Raw genomic sequence first — 25,654 nt, 5'->3', positions numbered from 1 at the left:
TTTGGATTCTGAAGGAATAAGTTTTGGTGTGGTAATGGGGAGAATGGGCACTATTTTAACCCATGTAACCATTTAAAAGCTCTTTGTATCTTAAGAGATGAAGATATTCTACAGAATGAAATAGTACTTTCATTTGAAAAAAATTAAAAATCAAATCAGTTCCTAGAAATGTAGTGGGATAAAAGTAAAGAACAACTACTTTGCCAGAACTAATCAACAATATTGAAAAATAATTTACCAGTTTAAAAATATACATATAAGGGAATTAAACCTTCAATGAATATAAACTATTTTTATTTAGCCAACAGTTTATCCAGTGACCATACCTTCTGTCTCTCGTATGTCTAGCACCTTCTTAATCTGAGAAAGAGGCATTAGATGAATATGCTTAAGAGAAGCTGGGGGTCGCGTATGGCCTGGAGGACTCCTAAAAGTACCAATAACCTTGTGTCGTTTTCTTGCTATCTGATTATTGGGGAGGAAAAAAAAAGTTGATGTCAGTAACAAAAACAAAGACCAAATGCTTAAAAATAAAATGGCACTAGTCACATAAATCAATATGCAGCTCATTAAGTATCAGTCATTCCAAAATTATCTGTAAGTAGCATAGTTACTCGGAGAAGGCAGTAGCACCCCACTCCAGTACTCTTGCCTGGAAAATCCCATGGACAGAGGAGCCTGGTAGACTGCAATCCATGGTGTCGCTAAGAGTTGGACACCACTGGGCGACTTCACTTTCACTTTTCACTTTCATGCATTGGAGAAGGACATGGCAACCCACTCCAGTATTCTTAACTGGAGAATCCCAGGGACGGGGGAGCCTGGTGGGCTACCATCTATGGGGTCACACAGAGTCGAACACAACTGAAGTGACTTAGGAGCAGCAGCAGCAGCATAGTTACTATGTGACAAATTCATACATGTAACTATGTAAAAGAATTGTTCACATTCATATGAAAAGAGCTCAAAAGTCAGGAAAACAGGATCTATGGAAAAGATTCCAGAGGTGTGAAAGAACTTAGAATCGTTGTGAGAAATAATGGGATCAAAGGATGAAGGAATCTTCAATAAATGGCCTTGAATTCGGAAAGGGAAATAGTTGCTCTGGGATCACTTCCTTGGGTTCAAAAAAATAACTGACTTCAGTTTAAAAACAGAATTCACAGTTATCTTAGATCCCATGCAAGGAACTGAGGATAAAGGAGCAAATAATACAGAAATGGTTCTGGTTCTCATGACACTTACATACTATTGAGAAATATGAAAATCAAAGTAACAATACATTACAAATTGATGCAAAAAGTCAATGTGCTGATACTTTAATTAAACTGGGAACTCACCAAAGGAAGAGACAGATAAAGTATTAATGGAGAAGACAGGAGCAAAATCAGAAAGGATCCTGTGACTCATGATGTATATAAATTCTGAGAATTTTATAAGGTCTTTAAATTTTTCATTTCTATGAAATCATAGTATATTATTTTGTCTTTTTAAAAGAACATATCTTTTGGGCTTATGAAAGTGAAAGTCACTTAGTCATGTCTGACTCTGACCCCTTGGACTATAGAAAGTCCATGGAATTCTCCAGGCCAGAATACTGGAGTGGGTAGCCTTTCTCTTCTCCAGGCAATCTTCCCAACCCAGGGATCAAACCTAGGTCTCCTGCATTGCATGCGGATTCTTGACCATTTGAGCTTATTTACTAAAAGACACTAACACAAAATAATTTAGATTAAGTTGCCTAATGAATTGAGATTGATTGGTCATATTCATCATGATGAATATAACAAAGAAAGGCTGAAATCTGTGCTGGTTAATGAGAAAAGATCAAAAGGCAGTCAGTATCACATTCACATTGATGCAGAAATATGACACAGATCTATGATACATACCAAATATTAAAAGCCCATTTATATTAATATGGTGGAAAAAGTAATTCTTTAACTTCCACTGTAATATTTGAATGTACTTTTAATTTAGCTAAGTAAAATAAATAATTTTAAGGCTCATTTTTAAAAAGGAAAAACAATGACAAGTATTAATACTGATGAAACAAATGCTAGTCCATCAAGGTAACTCAAAATACAGATACATCACCTGTCATATCTAAGTGATGTCAGTTCAGATGTTACTCATTTTAAATGTTTCTAACATTTACCATTCTCTCCATTCCAAATTTGCTCTAAGTTTTGGTGTTAAAAAAAAAAAAAAAAAAAAAAAAACAAGCTAAAGAACAAGAGCTTATAAATCTAAAGGTCCAAAATTTGGGCTCCAAATTTAATGTTAGAAATAGAACTGTTACAGTTAATGTGATTTTGACATGGAGACTAAGAGAGAGTAGAAAAAAAGTCAGTGAATTCAGGAAAGATGAAGGAAGTAAGAGGCCAAGCTATGAGATAACAGACTTGGAGGCTACAAGGAATGACCAATGGCACGAATTAGAGTGCAAGGTAAGTCAATGAGCCAGTTGTAGAAGACATCACAAAAACTGAAGGGGAAGTAAAATAAAAAAATTTAAAGCAAGCCACAACTCTCCAAAGATTAAAGAGGATAAAGACCTGGGTTCGATCCCTGGGTTGGGAAGATTCCCTGGAGAACAGAATGTCTACCCATTCCAGTATTCTTGCCTGGAGAATTCTATAGACAGGGAGCCCGGTGGGCTATAGTTTCATCAGCAGGGGATTATAATTCATTATATTAAATAATCAAGTTATGTCCATCTTCAACAAAATACGGATTTCTCTGCTGGGAAAATGTACTTAATTTCAAAAAGAAGTCATAATTATTTTGTAAATCTTGAAGAAATATACATACATACAAGAAGTTCCTAAAATTCTTGATCTAGGCATTTATTTGCATGGAAATAAACTAAATTTTCATTTTGACATGGATTTGAAGTTATGAAAAAATACCATACTTCTTAATGTTAGATCTTCTCCTAAAAGCATTCAATTAATAGCATTAAATCAACAATTGGTCTCATCAAAAAAGTGATTAAACTTTACTTTAAACTTCTTTAATCAATTAATTTAATTAAAACTTATTGTTTCAATCAAAGCTTAGTTTTAAAGATTCAATGAAGTCATACAAAACAGCAGTGTTATTACACTGTATTAAGGACAACTTTACCTCCAGGCAGTCATTGAAGAGGAAGAGAGTTACTTGTTCTCCTCTGTCACAGGGGAGCTCACCTAGAGAAATTGTTTCAACTCGCTGAACTAAGCTTCGGTGAGAAGATAAAAGATTAGCCTGAATAGATTGAAAATATTAATAAAAGAGATTACTTCATGGTAAATACTTTTTTAAAGTTATAATTAAAAAGAAAGTTGTGCCAAGATTCTGTTTATATTATAACTGGCAGAATCTAAATACAGCTGACCTTGAACAACACAGGTTTGAGCTGTACTAGTCCATTTATACAGGTTTTCTTTTTTAGTAAATAAGCACTACAGTATTACATGACCCATGATTGGTTGAATCCATGAATACAAAAGCACAGAAACAGAATGCCAACTATAAAGTTATATGCAGATTTTCTTTTACTCTGGGCAGGGGGTTGGTGCCCTTAACTCCCAGTAGTTCAAGAGTCAACTATAACAAAAACAAAAAGAAAAAAAAAAAAAAAGAACAAAAAGAATAAGTCGACAATCATCAAAAATGAATACTTACTGGACATCCATCTACCTCATAAACAACATCGAAAATTTGCTTTTGAGCTTCTGTTTTTCTCTTATCCTCATTAATATGGCTGAAAATTAATAAAGTTATTTTTAAAACAGACCATAAAAACTGTATATATACACATCTTGTGTGACACACACAAAAATCCCTCCATGTAAATATGTCTTAATTTTGATAACCGTATCAGTTAATATATTCCCTAAAAGTATCCCACTACATTAAAAAATTTTTCATAGAATCCTTCAGAAAAGTAAGTTTTGCTTTATACTCCTTACTATATTCTCTCGCGTGCGCTTTAAACTATATTCATCATACACTTCCTAAAATACATTACACTGGTATAAACTGCAGGTTCAGAAGTTTTAAGTTCAGGTAAGGTTTTATGCAAATCATTCCCAAATTATATGCAAATCATTTCACTGAAATAAAAATTAAGACTACGGCTTCCAGACAAGATGGAATAAGAGGAAAAATATATACTTTGCCTGAAACAACTAAAAAAAAAACCCAGCAAAGTATAAAGAAAGAGGTTTTTCAAGTCAATGTCTCAAACAATGCAAGCCTAATTATATTCCATCTACAAAAGATACATTTTACACCAAAGACATGAATAGTCTAAAAGTAAAATAATGAAAATATCCAGTAAGAGCACAATATATTCTTCTCAAGTGTACATGGTACCTTCACCAGGTTAAGCCATAAAATAAGCCTTGGGAAGTTTAAAAGGATTGAAATAATAGAAAGCATATTTTCTATAAATGGTGAAGTAAAATTAGAAAATTAGTATCAAAAGGAAACTTCAAAAATTCACAAATATGTGGTAATTAAACAGCAAACTCCTGAATAACCAATAAGTCAAGACATAATCACAAGGGAAATCAGAAAATAGTTTCAGGTAAAAACAAAAACCAAGAACATGACTAAAGTAGTGTTTAAAGGGAAATTTATAGCTAGAAAACAACTTAAAAAATAAGCTCAAATCAATGTCCTAATCTTCTACTTTAAGACACATGGAGGGGGGAGGCGGGAAGAGCAAGCTAAATCTAAAGCATGCAGAAAAAAGGAAATCAAAAGACATGAGCTAGTGACTATAAAAATAACAGAAAAAAAATCTACAAAATTAAAAGCGTCTTTCTTTTATGAAAATATGTTAACACTGCATAATTCAGTTTGTAGAAAGGATCAAGGTAAAGAATGTGTATGTTAAACTACAAAAGTATTGAAAAACACTACTATCCTGATCCCAAAATAACAAACCAAAAGCATGACAGTTGGCTGATCAACATATAAAATACAAGTATAAGCAAAAACCAAAATATGCATAATGCTTTCAGTAGCAACAGAAGCTCATATCCATTAATTTGAGCATTATTCTATTGCTAGATCCTTTCACTAGAGCTGGTAGTTTCTATACAGGAGCTCCTTACAAGTATTTTAAGAAACTCTATTTCAGGACTTCCGTGGAGGCAGTGGTTGAGGACCTGCCTGCCAATGCAGGGACCATAGGTTTGATCCCTGTTATGGGAAGATTCCACATGCCAAGGAGCAACTAAGCCTGAGCGCCACAACTGTTGAGCCCACACACTGAAACTACTGAAGCCTGCATGCCTAGAGCCAACAAGAGAAGCCACCGCAATAAGGAGCCTGCACACCGCAACAAAGAGTAGCCCCTGCTCTCTGCAACTAGATAAAGCTTGCATGCAGCAACTAAGACCTAGTGCAGCCAAATAAAGAACCCAGGTGCTAGGTTTTAGAAGATTAAAAAAAAAAAAAGAAACTCTATATCATACAGAAGCACCTCATGGAATCTCAGAAGCTATTTAATTAAATCGACTGAATATGCTTATATGTAAGTTCAAAAAGGTGCTATATCCTCATCCTTCAGGAAGCAAAACAATTAACAGCAATAGAGCTTTTAATTCTGATCATATTAGTAAAAAAAAAAAAAAATCACTTCTGATCAATGCTGTCTCCAAGTTAGACCTACAGTAAGCAGCTTAAGTTTAATAATCAATTTCCCCTAGTAAATTTCACTGAGTTCGTACTTTGAATACATCTCCAACAAACCCTACCAATTTAAGTCCACAGCATTCAAAGTAAGAAAAAAAAGTCAAGGCTAATGTGAAAAACATATTAACCTTTTCATTTCATCATGGTCAAATTCCCAAATTCCATTTGGGTAGTTAATAAGAATATGAATACAAAAACAAGCTAAGACTGGAAATATATGAAGAAAATGTCTATTGGTGCATTTACAACATTTTCAAATTTCTAAACCACTGTTACCCTCTCTACATGTATACGTTCACAAGTATGTTTTTGATTAATCATATTTTAACAATATTTCTAACCTTTTAATATGTGACTACAGTACTAAAAATAATTTAGATACTATTTTACAGAATTTTGTTATTGATCTTTTTCTATTTACGATTCTAATTGTTCCACCAATTCCACTGTAAATCTAAGGAATAACAAAAAAATTGAAATAATGCACTTACGTCATTACTTCCTTTAGTGATCCAATAGCTTTTTCTAGAGTGCTTTTGTCAGGATTTTCTTCAGATGTGTGCTTCTTAAGATCTGTAATATTTTATCAAATATTTTCTCTATGATTAAAAGAAATTCAATGGTTTTCCCACTATGACTTAAAAATGCTGTCCACTGTGACAGACACAGGGTAACTTAAAAAAATAGTACCTAACTTTTCCTTTTTAAAAAAACAGTTTTATACAATGTTCCCTTAAGAACGAGTTTCCAAGGTGGTGCTAGTGGTAAACAACCCACCTGTCAATATAAGCGACATTAAGAGATATGGGCTCAACCCCTGGGTCGGGAAGATTCCCTGGAGGAGGAAATGGCACCCCACTCCAGTATTCTTGCTGGGAGAATCCCATGGACAAAGGAGCCTGGTGGGCTACAGTCCACAGGGTTGCAAAGAGTTAGTCACGATTGAGTAACTGAGCACCCATAAGAGCTCTCTTCTTTAAAGTATTAAATAAGTTTCCACATTTTTTCACTGAATAAATTTTCAGAATATGTACCAGATTTTCTTTCACTATTTCAATTCCCTTCTAGTAAAGTTTGATGACTCCTAAATTTTTCAAACTCTCTCTGAATTCATGATCCTCAATTAACTAAGAAGTCATTATACATGCTATATTTCATAGTGGGCCCCATGGCTCCATCACAGAGAGCAGCTGGTGTGAAGAGAAGATTTTGTTTAGTTTATAGTTTTAATGAGGTGCTTAGACTTTGACTCTTCTTACCCAAGTTGCTTATAATGTTGTACCCAATGGTTCCCTATATCTCCCCCCACCCCCGCACCTAATCTTTTAAGTGGAATAATAGAAGAAAGGCTTTAGATATCAAGTTCATTTTAGTCATGACAACATTTGATGGATTCCTATAAGTGCTTAGTAAAACAATAATGAAGATAAATAAGAAATAGCCTGTTTTGTAAGGTTAAAAAGGTTGCATATTCATATATTTTCCTTATAATCTGTAAAATAGAATAGTTTTTAAAGACTGTGGAAATCATTTTATATGCTAATAATTCTAAACTATATTAGATAACCTAAAAGAGAATAAAAATTACTAATTTTTGTAGTTACTACCACAATTCATAGCTTAACCAATATATTTCAAAGACAATAATAGATAAAAAGAGTCACAAACTTAGCCTCCTTAACTGCTACACGCACTATTGTAGTTAAGGTCTGGAGGCCAAATTGCTTTGTTACACTTATTCCTGTTTTATGCAATTTAGTTCTCATACTTAAATTTAAAAGTATAAAATATAAATTTAAAAATATAAAAACTGACACTGCTCTAGACCTATTCACTACTTTAGTCAGGTAAATATAAAAGCATATAAATACACCTTTCTTTTCATGCTGCTGCTGCTGCTAAGTCGCTTCAGTCGTGTCTGACTCTGTGCGACCCCATAGACAGCAGCCCACCAGTCTCCCCCGTCCCTGGGATTCTCCAGGCAAGAACACCAGAGTGGGTTGCCATTTCCTTCTCCAATGCATGAAAGTGAAAAGTGAGAGTGAAGTCGCTCAGTCATATCTGACTCTGTGCGACCCCATGGATTGCAGCCCACCAGGCTCCTCTGCCCATGGGATTCTTCATGCAGGTATAATTTATTCACAAAAATTAACTCTGCTATAGATGTCCTTTTCATTGAAATCTATAATTTAAGTTTTAGAATAAATGGATGGCTGTCTCAAGAGTGTTCTGCAAACTATAAGTAAAAAAACATTAAGATCAAGCATAAAGAATTTTACTAAGAGTCAGAAAAAGACTAAATAACTTCAGACATCATAATCATCTCTCATCTTGTGATTTTGTGGGTGAATTTTATGTGGATGTAAACTGTTTGGGAATTAGTGACATATCATGAAATATAAGAAGACTTTTAGGAGAGAGGCAGAAAGTTCAATACTAGTCAGTAAAACTGATTTCACAACAAATAAAGCATTTCTAGGTCAGAGTGAATTTTGGAGCACCAGTGATTATTCAGATTATCCATAAAGATATTTTCTACATAAAAGAGACAAACTTTAAAACTGAAACCTAAGAGCACTTTGAAAATGAGAAATTTTGCCAATTTTTTAGAATAAAACAATTACATAAAAACATCCAAAATTGTCTGGTAAGAGAGCAGACAAGTACCATTTAAAAGCAATGCAACGCTGGGTAACCTCTGTACTGGTCGGATGAGAAGTTCAACAAGGCTTTGCCGTCCACATTCTGGCTTAGCTTGGTTTATCTGGAAGAATTAATTTATTCAAAATTTATTTTGAATGTTTTCTGCAAAGATTATTATATATTACATTTATTAGATTACACCTTATCATTTATGCCCTGATAAGAATGGGAGAAGTAGGGTGGTAGTTGTTCTCTGGCAGATTATTGTGGTTTAGTAATCCCCCAAGGCCTGAAATAGCCTCCTGGCAAGCCAAGGATTAACACCTTAAACAGAGAGTAAGTTCCTCTAAGCACTCTTACACATTTCATTTCAGTTTTTCTTAAATCTATATCATTAAAAAGGAAAAAAAAAATAAAAATATTAATTATGCTGATACCATCTGGATAAACAAAGTAAGCCACCAATAAGAAAATCATTAAAAGCAAAGCAAAATCTCATTGGAAAATTTTTAGAAGTGTTTGAGAATATGCCTAACTTAAAAAACATACACACACAACATTCATATTCACTCAGCTGCCTCGTGGATCCTGCTTGTGGCATATCAAACCTTGTGATGCTAAATATCACTGCACTTTCAAGTAAAACTAAACACGTAACATTAAGGTATTCTGACGTGGATGTATCTTTACTAAAAGATACATCTTTACTATTAAAATTTAATTTTAATAAATTCCTTCAGAAAATAATTCTCTGATTTTTATTTGAAAGAAATATACATTACCTTCAGAAAAGCATGAAATCTTGGTTTCTGTTTTTCACATTTAATAATAGTTTCCTTGCTCATTTCAAAGAAGTTCACAAAGGGAGGATAGATTTTTACCAAATCTTTGGACTAGTAACAAACAAAAAAAGCCAAAACCCATTAATTTGTGATGGCTGTTACCCTTAGTCAATGAAACTTAAAGTTCAATAATCAGTAGTCAAAATCTGACATACCAGATGCAAAAGAAAAGTTCAAAATACATTTCTTCTCAAGGTAAATACAGGAAGTTTATTTCCTAAACTTCGCACTAACTAGTGAGTTAACTGCTAAAGAAAATGCATCAATTGTTAAACACAGCCTAAAACCTGAAAAGCAAATAAATACTCAGAAACAAACAAAAGTTGATATACTTTTGTTGAACTTCAATATAAGCTTATTGTATTGATAAACATGACAAAGTTTTAAAACTTCTATTAATTTAGAATATAGTAGCAATTATAACTGATCTATGAAGAACCCAAGAACATGCTGCTATCTTTTGAAGGATCCAAACAACCATTAAAAGATCAACTGTACTGGGCAATTCTGAAGTACAAGGAAAATGTCTTGACAAATTGAGACCAACAGATACCAAAAAGATCTGGGACAATAATTTGCATATCTGAAAGTCTCAGTCAACCAGAAAGAACATCTAATGGCTATATGGTAAGGATTAAAGTTAGCAGACCTTAGAAATCAAAACTAAATAAGAATCCAAGGCACTGAAACTTATCTGGTTGGACTGAATCATATCCAAAGAGACTGAAGGAAATTTATAAATTCTATCTGTGGCACCTCATTCAAAATTAATATACTTTATTTAATAAACTTAACCTATGTTTCTTAGAGAAGAAACAGTTCATTGGAAGGTTTGACGCAGACACAAAGACAGTACAAAGTGCTATCAACTAAAGAAAGAAAAAAATAAAACTCAACTATAGAAAACTAAAAAATCATTAATCTATGGCTGTTTATGATAGGCAAATAACATGATATATGGTAAAATGACTGTAACACAACAGTTAATAATAAAGATGAGCTATCAGGAAAGTGTTGGATTGTATATGGAAGGCATGTTTCAGAAGACAAGAACACTTTCAAAATATTTTACAAACACAACAATGCCTAAGTTTTTTTAAAAGTTCTCACATTTAAACAGGTAACTTTCATTCCCTGCCATTTCTTGATGAGATGATACTTTAATCTGTATACTTAAAAAAATAATAAAACACTTACATATTTAAGAAAGATATCACCAATGCTTTTGCTCTCATCCCAATTAATGATAAGGTCTTCAAGATCATCCTGAAAAAACACAAAATGAGACAATAAGTGATTCTGGCAATCACTTTAGCATCTCTTAAAATGTGAATATTCATTTGAAAGACATAATTTACAGAGTACCTTAATTTGGCATATATAACAATAACATTCTTTCTCAATAAGAAATTAACTTTTTGACTACAAGAAAAATACCCTTTGAAAAATAATTAAGAAAACATAAAGAATGTCAAATCAATAAGGCCAAGTCTAATTTCCCAGTATGACGTGGAAGTATAATTAATTTAACTATACAGCTGATTGGTTCACTAATTAAAGAATTAATTATAGAAAAGCACCTTTGATCTTGGCTGCTAAGGATCAGCCGTTAGAAACTGTAATCTATAAAGAGGTCAGCAAATGTTAAAGGGCCAAATGGTAAATATTTTAAGGCTTACAGGCCATATGGTTTCTGTCACAAGTCCTCAATTATGTCTTTGTACAATGGAACCATAAACAATATATAAATAATTGTGAGTGGCTGTGTACCAATAAAACTCTCTTTATTAAAGTAAGCAAAACTTTACCAAAATGCTAAACTGGCCGGATTTGGTCCATTGATCTTTTCTGGGCAGTAAAATTTCTCAATCAGCATCCTAAAATATTACTTATTTGTAAAAATTTAGAAGATATTTAAAAGCTTTCTAAGATAATAAAACCAGATGGTAAAATGAGATGGCAAGAAATGACATGCCCTAACAGAAATTCTAAAAGTAACTTTAAAGTAGAAATTAATCAATAAACTTATACAAGAGATTCTAAAACTGTTACATGCAGACACTCTCCCAACAGATATTTTTCGTGGGATCCATAAGATTAAACTATTTTCATTACAATATCAAGGCATTATTTGACTCCTCGATTCTCTCATAAGGATACAACAGAGTCATATGGAGGCGACATGATGTGTGATACTGCAATAGAATGAATTAAGCAGACAGGAGAAACAAGTTTCTCTTAAGACAGACAAAAAAAAGCAAAACAAATCAACATCACTCTTCACTGTTTCTGTTTTGGAAATTACTTATTTTCAAAAAGAACATGTTATTTATGCTACCACATAAGGAGTCATTATTATTAACGTATATTTTTAAAATTGCATGAGTTCAGTTCAGTTCAGTTGAGTCGCTCAGTCATGTCCAACTCTTTGCAACCCCATGGACTGTAGCACATCAGGCCTCCCTGTCCACCACCAGTTCCTGGAGCTTGCTCAAACTCATGTCGATCGAGTTGGTGATGCCATCCAAATCATCTCATCCTCTGTCATCCTCTACCTCTACCACCTTCGATCTTTCCCAGCATCAGGGTCTTTTCAAATGAGTCTGTTCTTTACATCAGGTGGCCAAAGTATTGGTTTCAGCTTCAGCATCAGTCCTTCCAATAAACACCCAGGACTGATCTCCTTTAGGATGGACAAGGTGGATCTCCTTGCAGTCCAAGGGACTCTCAAGAGTCTTCGCCAACACACTTCAAAAGCATCAATTCTTTGGCACTCAGCTTTCTTTATATTCGAACTCTCACATCCATACGTGACTACTGGAAAAAACATAGCTTTGACTAGATGGACCTTTGTTGGCTAAGTAATGTCTCTGCTTTTTAACATGTTGTCTAGGTTGGTCAGAGCTTTTCCTCTAAAGAGCAAGCATCTTTTAATTTCATGGCTGCAATCACCATCTGCAGTGATTTTGGAGCCCCCCAAAGTAAAGTCTGTCACTGCTTCCGTCGTTTCCAATCTAGTTGCCATAAGTGGTGGGACAGGATACCATGATTTTAGTTTTCTGAATGCTGATTTTTAAGCCAGCTTTTTCATTCTCCTCTTTCACTTTCATCAAGAAGCTCTTTCGTTCCTCTGCGCTTTCTGCCATTAGGATAGTGTCATCTGCATACCTGAGGTTATTGATATTTCTCTCCTGGCAGTCTTGATTCCAGCTTGTGCTTCATCTAGCCCAGAATTTCTCATGATGTACTCTGCCTATAAGTTAAATAAGCAGGGTGACAATATAGCCTTGACATACTTCTTCCCAATTTGGAACCAGTCCACTGTTCCATGTCTGGTTCTGGTTATTGTGATCCTCATAGTCAAAGGCTTTAGTGTAGTCAATGAAGGAGAAGTAGATGTTTTTCTGGAACTCTCTTGTTTTTTCCATGATCCAGCAGATGTTGGTGATTTGATCTCTAGTTCCTCTGCCTTTTCTAAATCCAGCTTGAACATCAGGAAGTTCACAGTTCACGTACTGCTGAAGCCTGGCTTGGAGAATTTTGAGCATTACTTTGCTAGCATGTGAGATTAGTACAATTGTGTGTAGTTTGAACATTCTTTTGCATTGCCTTTCTTTGGGATTGGAATGAAAACTAACGTTTTCCAGTCCTGTGGCCACTGCTGAGTTTTCCAAATTTGCTGGCATATTGAGTGCAGCACTTTCACAGCATCATGTTTTAGGATTTGAAATAGCTCAATTAAAATTCCATCACCTCCACTAGCTTTGTTCATAGTGATGCTTCCTAAGGTCTACCTGACTTTGCATTCCAGGATGTCTGGCTCTAGGTGAGTGATCACAGCATCATGGTCATCTGGGTCATGAAGATCTCTTTTGTATTCTTGCCACCTCTTCTCAATATTGTATATCCACATACAAAAAGATGATCTTTAAACTTTCACCTTAGCCAAAAATGAACTCAAGATAAGTTATAGATCTAACTGTAAGAGCTAAAACAATACAACTTCTAGAAGAAAACATAGGAGAAAATCTTCAAAATCTTGGGTTAGGCAAAAATTTCTTGGATATAACAGCAAAAGCACATTACATTTTAAAAAATGGATAAACAGGACTTCATCAAAATTAAAAATTTTGGTACTTCAAAAGACACCATTAAAAAAATGAAATATGCAACAATAGGCTGGGAGGAAATATCTGCAAAACACACAGCTGATAAAGGACTTGTACCAAGAATTTACGGAGAACCTTTACAACTTGGTAAGCCAACACACAACCCAACCAAAAACTGGGCACCAGATCTAAGCACACATTTCACAAGGATAATATACAAATGAAAAAGAAGCAGATGAAAAGATGCTCAACATCATTAATCATTAGGGAAATGCAAATAAAATCATTTTATATCCTAGAATGGTTATAAAAGAAAACGTATAAGTACCGGCAAGAATGGATAGAAATTTGAATGCTGATACATTACTATTAAGAATATAAAATGATGGATAGTTTCTCAAAATTTTAAAATGAAGACTGCCAATATAACCCAGCAATTCTACTCATAAGTATCTATGGAAGAGCATGAAAACACAGCCAAACAAAGATCTGCAAACAATGCTCATATCAGCATGATTCATAACTGCCAAAAACTGGAAACAACCTAGATTTCTATCAACTGGTGAATGGATAAAGAAATGCAGCATGCCCTTATAATGGACTATTACCTGGCCACACAAAGGAACAAACTACTAACATGCTAAATCACAGATGAAATTCAAAAATATACTAAGTTAAAGAAGCCAGACATAAGACACTACCTATTATATATTTATGTTTATATGGGATGTCTACAAAAGGCAAATTTGTAAGACAGAAAGTAGATTAGTGGTTTCCTGGACCAGAGCTAGGAATGGGCATAAAGGATCTTAGTGGGTAAGATGAAGATGTCCTAAAATGTACATGGTGACGGCTGCATGATTTGGTGACTTATTAAAATCACTGAATCATATATCTTTAAAAAGTATTTTTAAACTCTCTGTTTCAATTTCAAAAACAATTAATATGAATAAATAAAACCCATATAAATAACAGCAACCCACTCCAGTACTCTTGCCTTGAAAATCCCATGGATGGAGGAGCCTGGGGTCGCTAGGAGTCAGACACGACTGAGCGACTTCACTTTCACTTTTCACTTTCATGCGTTAGAGAAGAAAATGGCAACCCACTCCAGTGTTCTTGCCTTGAGAATCCCAGGGACAGGGGAGCCTGGTGGGCTACCATCTACAGGGTCGCACAGAGTCAGACACGACTGAAGAGACTTAGCAACAGCAGCAAACACAAGTTCCTCAATCATTTTTTAAGAATGAAAAGGGATCCTGAAACCAAATAATTTAAGAACCATTATCCTATACTCTGGGCTTCCCTTGTGGCTCCGCTGGTAAAGAATTCACCTGCAGTGTGGGAAACCTGGGTTGGGAAGATTCCCTGGAGAAGGGAAAGGTTACCCACTCCAGTATTCTGGCCTGGAGAATTCCATGGACTGTAGAGCCCATGGGGTCACAAAGAGTCGGACACGACTGAGCAACTTTCACTTCACTTCACTTCACATCCTATACTCTGCAGATTCAGAAAAGTCAAAAGGGAAAAAATTTACTTTCAGTAGCATAAAGGTGAACTCAAGCAAAAATAATTAAACAGCCTACAGAGTCAAGAATTAAGATTTAACTATTTAAAACTGCACTTGAAAGAAACAAGAGAATAAAAGGATTATACATAAGAATAATCTTGGAACAATATAATGCAGTGAATTCTAGCACTGACTAGTCTGTTTTAAATACTGGCTCTAGAGCCTGTTAAGTGTTGTGCCCTTGGGCAAATTACTTAACCTATAAGTGCCTCAATTTTTTATTCTGAGAAATAAGTATATAAATGACTCCTATCTTATAAAGGATTAAATTAACTAATATTTGTATAGCACTTAGAAGAAACCCTAACAGAGAGTAGTGCTCAGTGAGTTACTATTAACTATCTTTTCCTATGTATTTAATATAAATATGGGAGATATTTGGAAAACTGTGATGTAAAAGAGAAAAACCTATAGCTCTGCAAATATAATCTAGTGGTACATTTTTAAAGTGTAAACAATTACAGGATGGCGGTACATAGTTATATGAGACCACTGCAATCAGAAAGCAAAATAATCTCTAGGCCACCTGAAAAAGTCTACTGTTTCTGGTTAACCTTTAAATCCTTAAGCCTGTTGATTAAATAAAGATCTCTGCCCTAATCACTTGGTCAGCTCAGAGACTAAGTAATAAAGAAACTAAGGCTTAGAGAAATTAACTTGCCCCAAATCACACAGTTGTGAACCAGTATTCACACTCATGCTTGTCTGACTCCAGATTCCATGTCATTCTACTAGACCTATAGCACAGCTATCGCCATTAGAAATGGGGAGTCAGGTGGGCAAGTGAGCCTCCAAGAGTATTAGTCATACTGCCGTCATTTCTTATGATGTTTCTGTGGGAATATGCTTGACTCAGTTTAGTACAGACCCTGGGACATGTCTCCTCCTTGTCCATACACAATTGTCCATAGGATGCTCCAAACATTACCTCCTGGCAGTAAGAAAGGAAAACTCTATAGTTCTAAGACATTGAGCATAGAGCTCCCAAAGCCTGTTTAAAAAGTAGAGGAAGTTGTAAACAAATTGGACGAAAAAAGTTTAAGCTCTTTCTTTCTTTTCCTCCTTGCTAAGATTTCTTCTATACCATTACCATCTACTTTTACACAAAAATGGGTTTCTCTTTTACTTAGCTCACTGCATAAGACACCAAATCAGCAGATTACCCAATACAAAACCTGTTCCTGAAACAAGTTCAAAGTACCCTGAGACTTAACACTAAATTAACAAATAACAAATAACAAAGCATAAACATAGAAAGAAAAGGTCCTCCCTCAACTCCTCTTTCTCTTGTTTCTTAATGCTGCTGCTGCTAAGTTACTTCAGTAGTTCCATACAATAGCAGGCATTTGCACATCAAGAACCAATGCTGATTAGCGCTGAAAAGGAAAAATTCACACACAGAAAAAGATGCTGATAACAATCTCAGACATCCTCACCTTAAGCTAACTATTAGCATGGTATAAGTTGCAGACAAATGAAAATGAGGCTAAAGGTGTACACATGATATCTAAAATGACAAAATAAATTTAACTTCCAGTCCTGATTTGGACATTTAAAAAAAGTAGCATGACCAATATTCAGCAAATATCTACTGACACAAATGTAAGTGCCAGAGAGTGGTTGTAAACACAGTGGGTAAAAAATGATTTTAATCCTTCACAATTATGAGTCAGACACTGCTATCCCCATTTTACAGAGAAGAAAACTGAAGCAATTAAATAAAGTTAACTTACTTTGAATCTACTTTATTCCACAGCCCAAATTTGTAACAACTATGCAATGTTATAAAATACATATACCAGTGCTTCTTAGAATACCATACCAATATGATATGAAAAACTGTACAAGTTTAAGCCATATTTACATGATTTATTCATTTACATACTAAAAGAATGTATCTACAGCATGATAATCAAGAAGCAATATAGCATTAGTAAATTAGGACATGGAAAGAACCAAAATGTCCATGAATTAATGAATGGATAAAGAAACTGTGGTATATACAATGAAATATTAATTAGCCATGAAAAAGCCATTATGCCTTCTGTAATAACATGTATAGTCCTTGAGGGCATTATGATACATGAGATAAGTCAGAGAAAAATAAGTACTATATGATCTCACTTACATGTGGAATCTAAAAAAATCCCACAAAAAACAAAGACAAAAATCTCATAGATACAGACTGGCAGTTGCCAGAGACGGGGGAAGGAGGGTGGGTAAAATGGGTAAAGGTGGTCAAAAGGCAAATTTCCAGTTATTTTACTTTCTCCAGCCTGAAGATGTAATGTAGAGTATGGTGACTATAGTTAACAATGCTAATTTGTGTATCTGAAAGTTGCCAAGAAAGTAGAACTAAAAAGTTCTCATCATGAGGAAAAAAAAAAAAAACAACTCTGTGTGGTGGTAGATCTTAACTAAACTTATTGTGGTGTTCATTTTGCAATACATACCCATATGAATCCATTATTGTTGTATACCTAAAACTAACACAATGTTACATGTTAATTTTATCTCATAAAAAAAGGGGTTGGGAGCAAGAAAACATAAGGGTTTAGGAGAACAGACTTTGAAGTTAGACAAAAAAGGGTTCAAAGTCAATGCCCAGCATTCATTAGATGACTGACTTTAGAAAAATTATTCAATCTCTGTACATAGCAGTTTCACATCTGTAAAATGTAGACAATTATAGTATCAACTTCTTGGTAATGTTCAGTGGATGTGGCAGTACCTGATAAAGGGCAGGCTACATATAAAAGGAGGAAAAGAAAGAAAAAAATGCTATGCAAAAAAAGACAAAGAAAATACAGGTAATTTGGGGACTATTTGGGCTATAGAATTATAGGTATTTTCTACTTGTTCCTTTTCTCCTTTATTTTACAAATAAATGTTTCACAGCACATATTGGTTTTGTGGTAGGAAAAAAACCATAGGCTTTAATATTTTAAATGCATGACAAACCTGAAATTAGCTAAAAAACAACTACTACTTGAAATACTGGTACTCCAAGTTTGTAGAAGAAGCTTAAAAAATTGGGTTACACATTAGAAAACTAAAGGGTAACAATTGTTTTCAAAGCTCTAGTGACTCACTAGTGAAGGAAACATAAAAGCAGACACGGATATAGAGTACAAACTAATGGCTACCCTTGGGGAGACAGAATTGAGAAGGACATACAGCGATAGTGAGGGCACACAGGGTTATTATGAAATTATATGAAATCATGTATGCAAAACTTTTCAAAATTGTAAAGCAATACAGAATTCAAAAAACCGTTTATTCAGTAAAAAAAAAATTATTATCAACAAAAAAAGGTCCAGTGAATCAGAGAACCAAATTTGCCAAACTGAGATTATGATTCTGTACACATAGAAAGTTTATAACATTTTACATTAGATGGGAATTTGCATGCCCAGAATGGCTAAATGACTGACACCAAGTGATCTACAAATTAGCAAGTAAAACACCAAGATGAAAATCTGCTTGCCATTCTACTCTATCTTTATACCTCTCAATGTTTCTCATGAGGGGAAAAAAAAGACCATTCCAAGAAGACTTTACTCTTCAAATAGTCAGAATCCTAACTGCAAATAGGGATAAACTAGCTTGAGATTCCATAGCTTTTTAATCTTTTAAGAAAAGACTCCTTCAAACTTACTTGTAAATCTAGAAATAGGTGAAATATGGTCAAGGATTTTGAAAAAATACAAAATATAAGCATTGGATAAACTGCATTTTTATTAACTTACAGATCTTTCATATTTTTGTCTACAACATGCACTAAAATTAAAAAATAAGTTAATGTATTTGTTTGAAAACATTGTGTAACTCAGACTGATCATTTTATTGTAACATGGAGTAAACATCAGGGAAAAGATAAATTAGCAATAATACTGTGCCTCAAATAAACCTCACTGGCTATGATACTGCCACAAAGTTGTAATAAACATCAAAACAGGTTGTTCTGAGGAGAACAGTTGTGCTCAGGCATCATATATGAAGAGGAAATAAAGCTAAATTACTTTTAAGAGTTCATCTAAATCTTTCCCCAAATTACTATGAGAGATTGATACCTCGAATCCAGGGACCCCTCAACAAAGGAAAATTATTATAATAAAAAATAGACAGCATTGTCTTTTACAGTTTTGGCATTTATCTGACTATATACATAGAGAGAGAGAGAGGAATGAATGAAATGATCTCTAACCCTTTCCAACTTCCATTTTTTAAACAAACCAAACACAAACATACAACCCAAGATGAATAGCAGTAGAAAAACAAGAAAAATAGTACTAGCAAACACATTATCTTAATAGAAAAGACTTTATAAGGTCTAAAGTCTTTGTTTTCAAATTAATCAAAGTAAAAACACAGGTACAGGAAAGAAACATTAATAAGGTGCTAGAGCAAAGAGGCAAATGATTCAAAGGAATAAATGAGGGTTAAAAAGTTTTAAATACAAAATTTATTTAGCTAACTAGAAGTACATGAAAAATCACAGGAAATATATATAATCTAAAAAGAATTACTACCACACTAACATACACAAATTTACCTTTATCTTAGTGTGCACATCAAAGATATCTGGAATACTACCAAAAATAGTCTTAATTTCTTCCGGTGCAAGGATAGGCCCACCTCGTTGTCCTTCCTCTTCCAATGGCACTTGAAATAACTAAAGGGCAAAATAAGACTAGATTAGGTAAACTGGAAGAAGAAAATAATTTTTAAAAATCTAATATATATACAGTGATAAAGGAGATAAGATACTAATGGAAAAGAAAAATATTTCTTCCTAACCTAAATTTGAGACCTTTTCTCATAACATTTTCTAGTCTATTTTATCCTATTTATTTACACATCTGTGTGTGTGTATCTGTGTGTGTATATATATACATAATCTTGTAACAAAATATTAAATTAGAATCTAGTAAAAATTTATCACAGTCCTCCAAATCATTAAAATTGTTAGTGTGATACAGAGTAATTTCTACTTTTTTAATTCAAGTTACTAAGGAAGAAAGCAGTAAGGAATCATACTCTTAATATAGGTACTAAATATTTTGAACTGATAGCAAAAAAAACTTGGTTTAGGGGAAAAAGACTGGTTTTGAAGCTAGAAGACCTGTCTGTATCCATGCTGCTGTTTCTATCAATCTTAAAAAAATGCTCCTACAGCTAGTAAGTGAATTTAGCAAGGTCTTAGGATACAAGGTCAGCACACACATGCATGCATGAACACACACATGCATGCAGGCACGCTGAAAAAAAAATCATGTTTCTATAAACCAGTATTGTACAAACTGAAACCGAAAGTTAAAAAGCAGTATCATTTACAATAAAAAACTAAAATGCTTAAGTATAAATAGAATAAACCACGTACATGATGCTGAAAACTACAGAATGTTGATGAAAGAAATCAAAGAAGACCTAAATAAATGAAGACATATGGTCATGGATTGAAAGATTCAACACAGTAAAAATGTCAACTGTCTCCCACCCCCGAATTGACATAAGGATTTACCCTAATGCCTATCAAAAATGCCAGGACTTTTCATAGATAAAGAAAATCTGATTCTAAAGATTCATATGGAAGGGCAAACAGCTTCTTACTATCAAGCTCCAGTATTCAAGATTGCGCAACACTGGTGAAGAGAGAAACATTCAAGATCAACAGAACAGAATATAGACTCTAGAAACAAATCCATGCAAATTTTTTGACAAAGGTGAAAAAGCAATTTAGTGCAGGAAGGCTAGCTGTCCAACACATGGTACTAAGACACCATTTGCCATAGGCAAAACAAATGAACCTCAGCCTAAATATAATCTTTATACAAAAATTAACTCAAAATTAATCATAGACCTAAAGAAAAAACCCACAGCTATGAAATATTTAGAAGAAAACTTAGGAGAAAACCTTGTGACTTAGGCTTATGTAAAGAGTATTTAAATATGAAATCAAAAGCATGATGTATGAAAGAAAAAAACTGATAAATTGGACTTTTGAAAACACCAAAACAAATTCCAATGTCTACTAAAAATAAAAGTTAATTAGGTGGATATAATCATACAGGAAAATGAATTACTGCCACATGCAATGACACAGATGTATCTTAAGAATATTTCTATCAAGTAAAAAAAGGAATTCACTAAAAAATATATACTGTTACATTTAGACAGTTTGATTTTATACATATATATGATAGATCTATAAGGAAAATGGTAAGCACAAAACTCCAGGTAATGGTTATCTATGAGAGAGGGAAAAGAAACTAGATTGGGGAAAAATGTAATAGAAGATGCAAAGATATCTATAACCATTTATAAGCATTCCTTTATATAGTCAACATTTCATTAAATAGCCTAAACAAAAATATTTAGACCATCAAAACACATCAAGATTAAAACTTCTCAGTACTCTTAAGACACAATATCTTAAAATATTTTTACTGTGTTTTATCCCGCATATAAAATTAGTTAGCTAAAAACTCTGATTCTACCTTTCCAATATATCTCAAATCTATTCTCTTTTCATTCTCACTGATACTATCCTAAGAAGTTTAGTTTATTAAAATCTCTAACCAAGAGTGCTGAAATAATCTTCAAATTGATCTCGCCTCCATGATTTCTTTCTCCTTCTTCAATATCTCCTTCAAAGTGAACCAAATGACTTTCTAAAATACAAGTCAAATGTTACCATCTTTCCCTTCCTATCAAAAATTCTTTAACAACAAATGACCAAGCACACTGTACAAAGGCCTTCCCCAGTCTGGAGTAAGATATCTTATCTCAACTCTTACTATATCCACACCCTAAACTCTACCCTTAGTTCAGTTCAGTTCAGTAGGTCAGCTGTGTCCAGCTCTTTGCAACCCCATGGACTACAGCATGCCAGGCTTCCCTGTCCATGACCATCACCCAGAGCTTGCTCATATTCACGTCCATTGAGTCGGTGATGCCATCCAACCATCTCATCCTACGTCGCCCCTCTCCTCCTGCCTTCAATCTTTCCCAGCATCAGGGTCTTTCCTAATGAGTCAGCTCTTCAGGTGGGGTGGCCAAAGTATTGGTGTTTCAGCTCCTCCCTACCTTTAACCCACCCTCAACTCAAAATCCCCTGGACTATTCTGTAATACCAGGAAGGATTAGTCTTTGTACTATTGGAATAATCTCAAATACACTTCCCACTCATATTCTTTGCATGCACTAATCATAATCATGCTTTAAAACTCATTTCAATTTGCATCTTCTGTATACTTTTTCAGTGTTCAACCATTGAAAATTCCAGCCCAACACCTTCCCTAAACTGGAAGAGGAGCAAAATTTTTACCCCACATATCTCCAAATACCGTAACTAAACCTCTCTCATGAGGTTCAAAACTTTCCATTTGGTTATAATTAGGTGTCTATGTTTTAACTCCTATTCCTGTCTAAGTTCCTTTAAAACAGGAATCCTCTTTAACACCTTATATTAATAGGCACCTAAGTATTACATGGAAAAAATCAAGAAGCTACACTTAATTTTGGAGGTTAAGTAAAAATTAAGCTATTCCAAATTCAAATTTAAAAAAAAATTTGTAGAACACATTGTAGGACACATTAGTCCTACAACAAGCTTAAAGAGAACACTATAATGAACGTGGCCCACGGAGTTTTAAGTAAACTTAGGTGAATTTATACTAAGCACAGTAGTGTGGAAGTTTGTCTACAGTGTAATAATTACAAGTGCTTTTCAAAAAGAAGTTTTAGTGCATGTAATTGATATACAAGTTAAAATTTGAAACTCCAGGGCATTTACCATGGCCTGAAAGGATTTACAGTTCTAGTTTATATATGCTACCTAAGTACATGAACAGTATATGCCAAAGGGATTTTCTGCTCCTCAACCACATTTTGGCTGACTATAAACACTTCAACAAGAAACTCATCTAGGATAGCTTCCCTTGAGGAAGAGCAGGACTGACTTAAAACAAGTTTAGTCTAATATAGCAGAGGGCCTCATAAAACCCTGACTACTGCTAAACAAATCAACTAAGAAGAATAACCTTTCCATGAATACCAAGAAAAAAGTTTTTCATTTCTTATTCATGCATCTTATCAATGGTACAAGCAACTAAAGGCCATTATATTGGACCTTAATGAACAATATTAAGAATTAAAACAGAATTAAAAATTAAACCCAAATAAGAAACTCCCTATCATTTTCTATTCAAAGTTAAGCTAGGTGATATCAACTTTATTTTCCTGACAAACTATCTTCTTCATTACCACAAACAAATTTATTCCTTCTTTCTACAGATTCCAAAATAATATCCTATTATTATGCTTTTCAGAACCTTGAATTTTTATTTATTCCTTAATATCTTCCTTGCTGTCATCCTACAAGGATTCCTTAGAATTGTTTTTCTTCAGAAATAACTTAATAGTACATTTTAATAGCATAAGCAATGAATCAACATTTGACTACTGCAAAATTTTAGAAAATGACACATTAAAGGATAACTTTAAAAAAATTACTATGGCAGAAACCAACACAATATAGCAAAGCAATTAACCTCCAATTAAAAATAAACTTAAAAAAATAAAAATGTACTGACAAACATGTTGTTATGCTTCATTGTTAATTGTTTTTACATGTATCAGTTCAATTCAGTCGCTCAGTTGTGTCTGACTCTTTGCGACCCCATGAATCGCAGTACGCCAAGCCTCCCTGTCTATCACCAACTCCCGGAGTTTACCCAAACTCATATCCATCGAGTCGGTGATGCCTTCCAGCCATCTCATCCTCTGTCGTCCCCTTCTCCTCCTGCCCCCAATCCCTCCCAGCATCAGGGTCTTTTCCAATGAGTCATATATAAACAGTACTAAATAAAGCAATGACTCTTGAATACACACTATCATAAAAAGCTACCACTTCCAAATGTAAATGCAGTATCCTGACATGGAAGCTGCAAAATTGTGAATTAAATTCAGTCTCTTCTAAGACTGTCTATTGAGGATCCTTCTCTTTTTAAAGTCACTATTTAAAAAAAAAAAAAAGCTATTTCTGCATGAAAAAAAAAGCTACTACTTTTAAATGGCATTTCCCTAACAGCAGTTTCTGTCATAGATTTTCAATATCTATGTTTAAATTCTATGCTTATACAATTCTCTTACAAAAAAATAACACCACATTTCTTTGTTTTTACTTATTAACGGTGAAACAGAGATCATTTTTCCAAATTCTTACCTGAATAATTGTGGCCAATATGTTTACATAATTACTTTCAGTCTGATAGAGCTCTTTTGCAACTTGCCACCTGGCTGACTGCTTTGAAGGAACTGGAGTAGAATTCTTAGTAGACTTAGTACAAGACTTTGGTGTTTCTAAAGGAAAAAGGAGGAAAGATTTAAAATGGAAGCCAGATATAAGCACCAAACACTGCACAGATTTAACAACAACAAAAAGAGAGACCGAAGGGTATCTATTCTTATAAATATACCACCATATATATTTTCATTAAAGTAGAGTTTCATCCTAGAATAAGGCCAGAAAAAAATAATTGTCATGTACTCTTCAAAAACGTCAAGATTATTAAAAAACAAAGAAATACCGAAAAGAAGAACTGTTCCAGATAAGAAGAGACTAAAGAAAGATAACACAATTTATAATCCTGGATTGAATTTTAACTCAGAAAAACCTTTTTGATTTTGCCAAATAGCATGGTAGGATATTAGCGGAACGACTAGTAAAATCTGAAGGTCTATAGAGTAGATCAGTGTTAAATGTTAATTTCCTAATTACAATTAACCTAATTAGACTCACTCCTCCATGTTCAAAGCAAACTGACTGACTTACTATTTCCTAAAAACTCATTCTGTATGCTGTTTACAAGTATTCTTGCTCCTCTTGTAATAAATCTCAAATCCAACTCAGCTTTCTACACCTATTTATTTGAAACTGACTTTTAATTCCTTCCATGAATATTTAGTGACTACCTGTTCTATACTAAGGGCTTGCCTGGTGGCTCAATGATAAAGAACCTAGCTGCCAGAGCAGGAGATTCGGGTTCAATCCCTGGGTTGAGAAGATCCCCTGGAGAGGGAAATGGCAACCCACTCCAGTATTCTTGCCTAGGAGGTCCCATGGACAGAGGAGCCTGGTGGGCTATAGTACATGGGGTCCCAAAAGAGCCACACATGACTTTGGGACTAAACAACAACTCTATTCCAGGCACTGGGAATAAAGCAGAGAAGATAGACAAGGTACTTTATTCTCTTCAAGTTTACATGCTGGTGCAGAGAATAAAACAATAAAGGAGTAAACAAACAATTTCTAACAGTGGTAACTACTACTGAAGATGACAACCCACGGTCAGGTTGGTAGGAAGGAGTAGCGGGACAGGGCCTTACCTTTACAGAGAACCCGGTAAGATTTCTTTAAAATAGGGAGAGTAAGTATAAAGTTCCTGAGGTATGGTTGGAACGTAGAAAAATCTGAAGAATAACAGACACTGTGACTAATACCCAGAGAGTATTAGTGGAGGACAGTAGCACAAGACAGGAGAAGCACCTGAGGAAGGGTTACCCAGGAACCTGAAGCTGTGGCAATACAGAGCTACTGTCTGTGTAGAGAACAGCATGCGCCAATTTACATGTTTTTAGAGACCTCTCTAAGCGCTGAATGTAGAAAGGCAAAGATGAATATAGGGAGACCATCTAAAGGACCATTGCAATTACCTAAGAGAGATCATTTATAAAGAAAAGGTTGATAAAGGAAGGGTAACAAAGGAATAGAGATTGAATCAAGATTTCTAATG

The 25,654-nt window shown here is 34.2% G+C and overlaps 1 protein-coding gene across 5 annotated transcripts in view; it reads right to left on the bottom strand.

The window, feature by feature from the left end:
* The window catches only part of ECT2 (epithelial cell transforming 2), a 55,335-nt gene that overhangs the window by 14,277 nt on the left and 15,404 nt on the right, over nucleotides 1–25,654 (bottom strand). For all 5 annotated transcript variants that reach the window (XM_040248871.1, XM_040248889.1, XM_040248899.1 and 2 more), the window contains 9 exons: nucleotides 24,085–24,221; nucleotides 19,411–19,530; nucleotides 10,374–10,442; nucleotides 9,117–9,227; nucleotides 8,359–8,455; nucleotides 6,183–6,264; nucleotides 3,670–3,748; nucleotides 3,130–3,249; nucleotides 327–465 (listed from right to left, as the gene is read on the bottom strand). In XM_040248871.1, coding sequence (XP_040104805.1) covers nucleotides 327–465; nucleotides 3,130–3,249; nucleotides 3,670–3,748; nucleotides 6,183–6,264; nucleotides 8,359–8,455; nucleotides 9,117–9,227; nucleotides 10,374–10,442; nucleotides 19,411–19,530; nucleotides 24,085–24,221 — 954 coding nt within the window. The remainder of the gene's footprint in view (nucleotides 1–326; nucleotides 466–3,129; nucleotides 3,250–3,669; nucleotides 3,749–6,182; nucleotides 6,265–8,358; nucleotides 8,456–9,116; nucleotides 9,228–10,373; nucleotides 10,443–19,410; nucleotides 19,531–24,084; nucleotides 24,222–25,654) is intronic.

Source organism: Oryx dammah, unplaced genomic scaffold (assembly GCF_014754425.2).
Source record: "Oryx dammah isolate SB20612 unplaced genomic scaffold, SCBI_Odam_1.1 HiC_scaffold_2, whole genome shotgun sequence".
NCBI classification, from domain to species: Eukaryota; Metazoa; Chordata; class Mammalia; order Artiodactyla; family Bovidae; genus Oryx; species Oryx dammah.
Note: the sequence above shows the minus strand (reverse complement) of the source record. Positions and strands in the feature narration are given on the sequence as shown.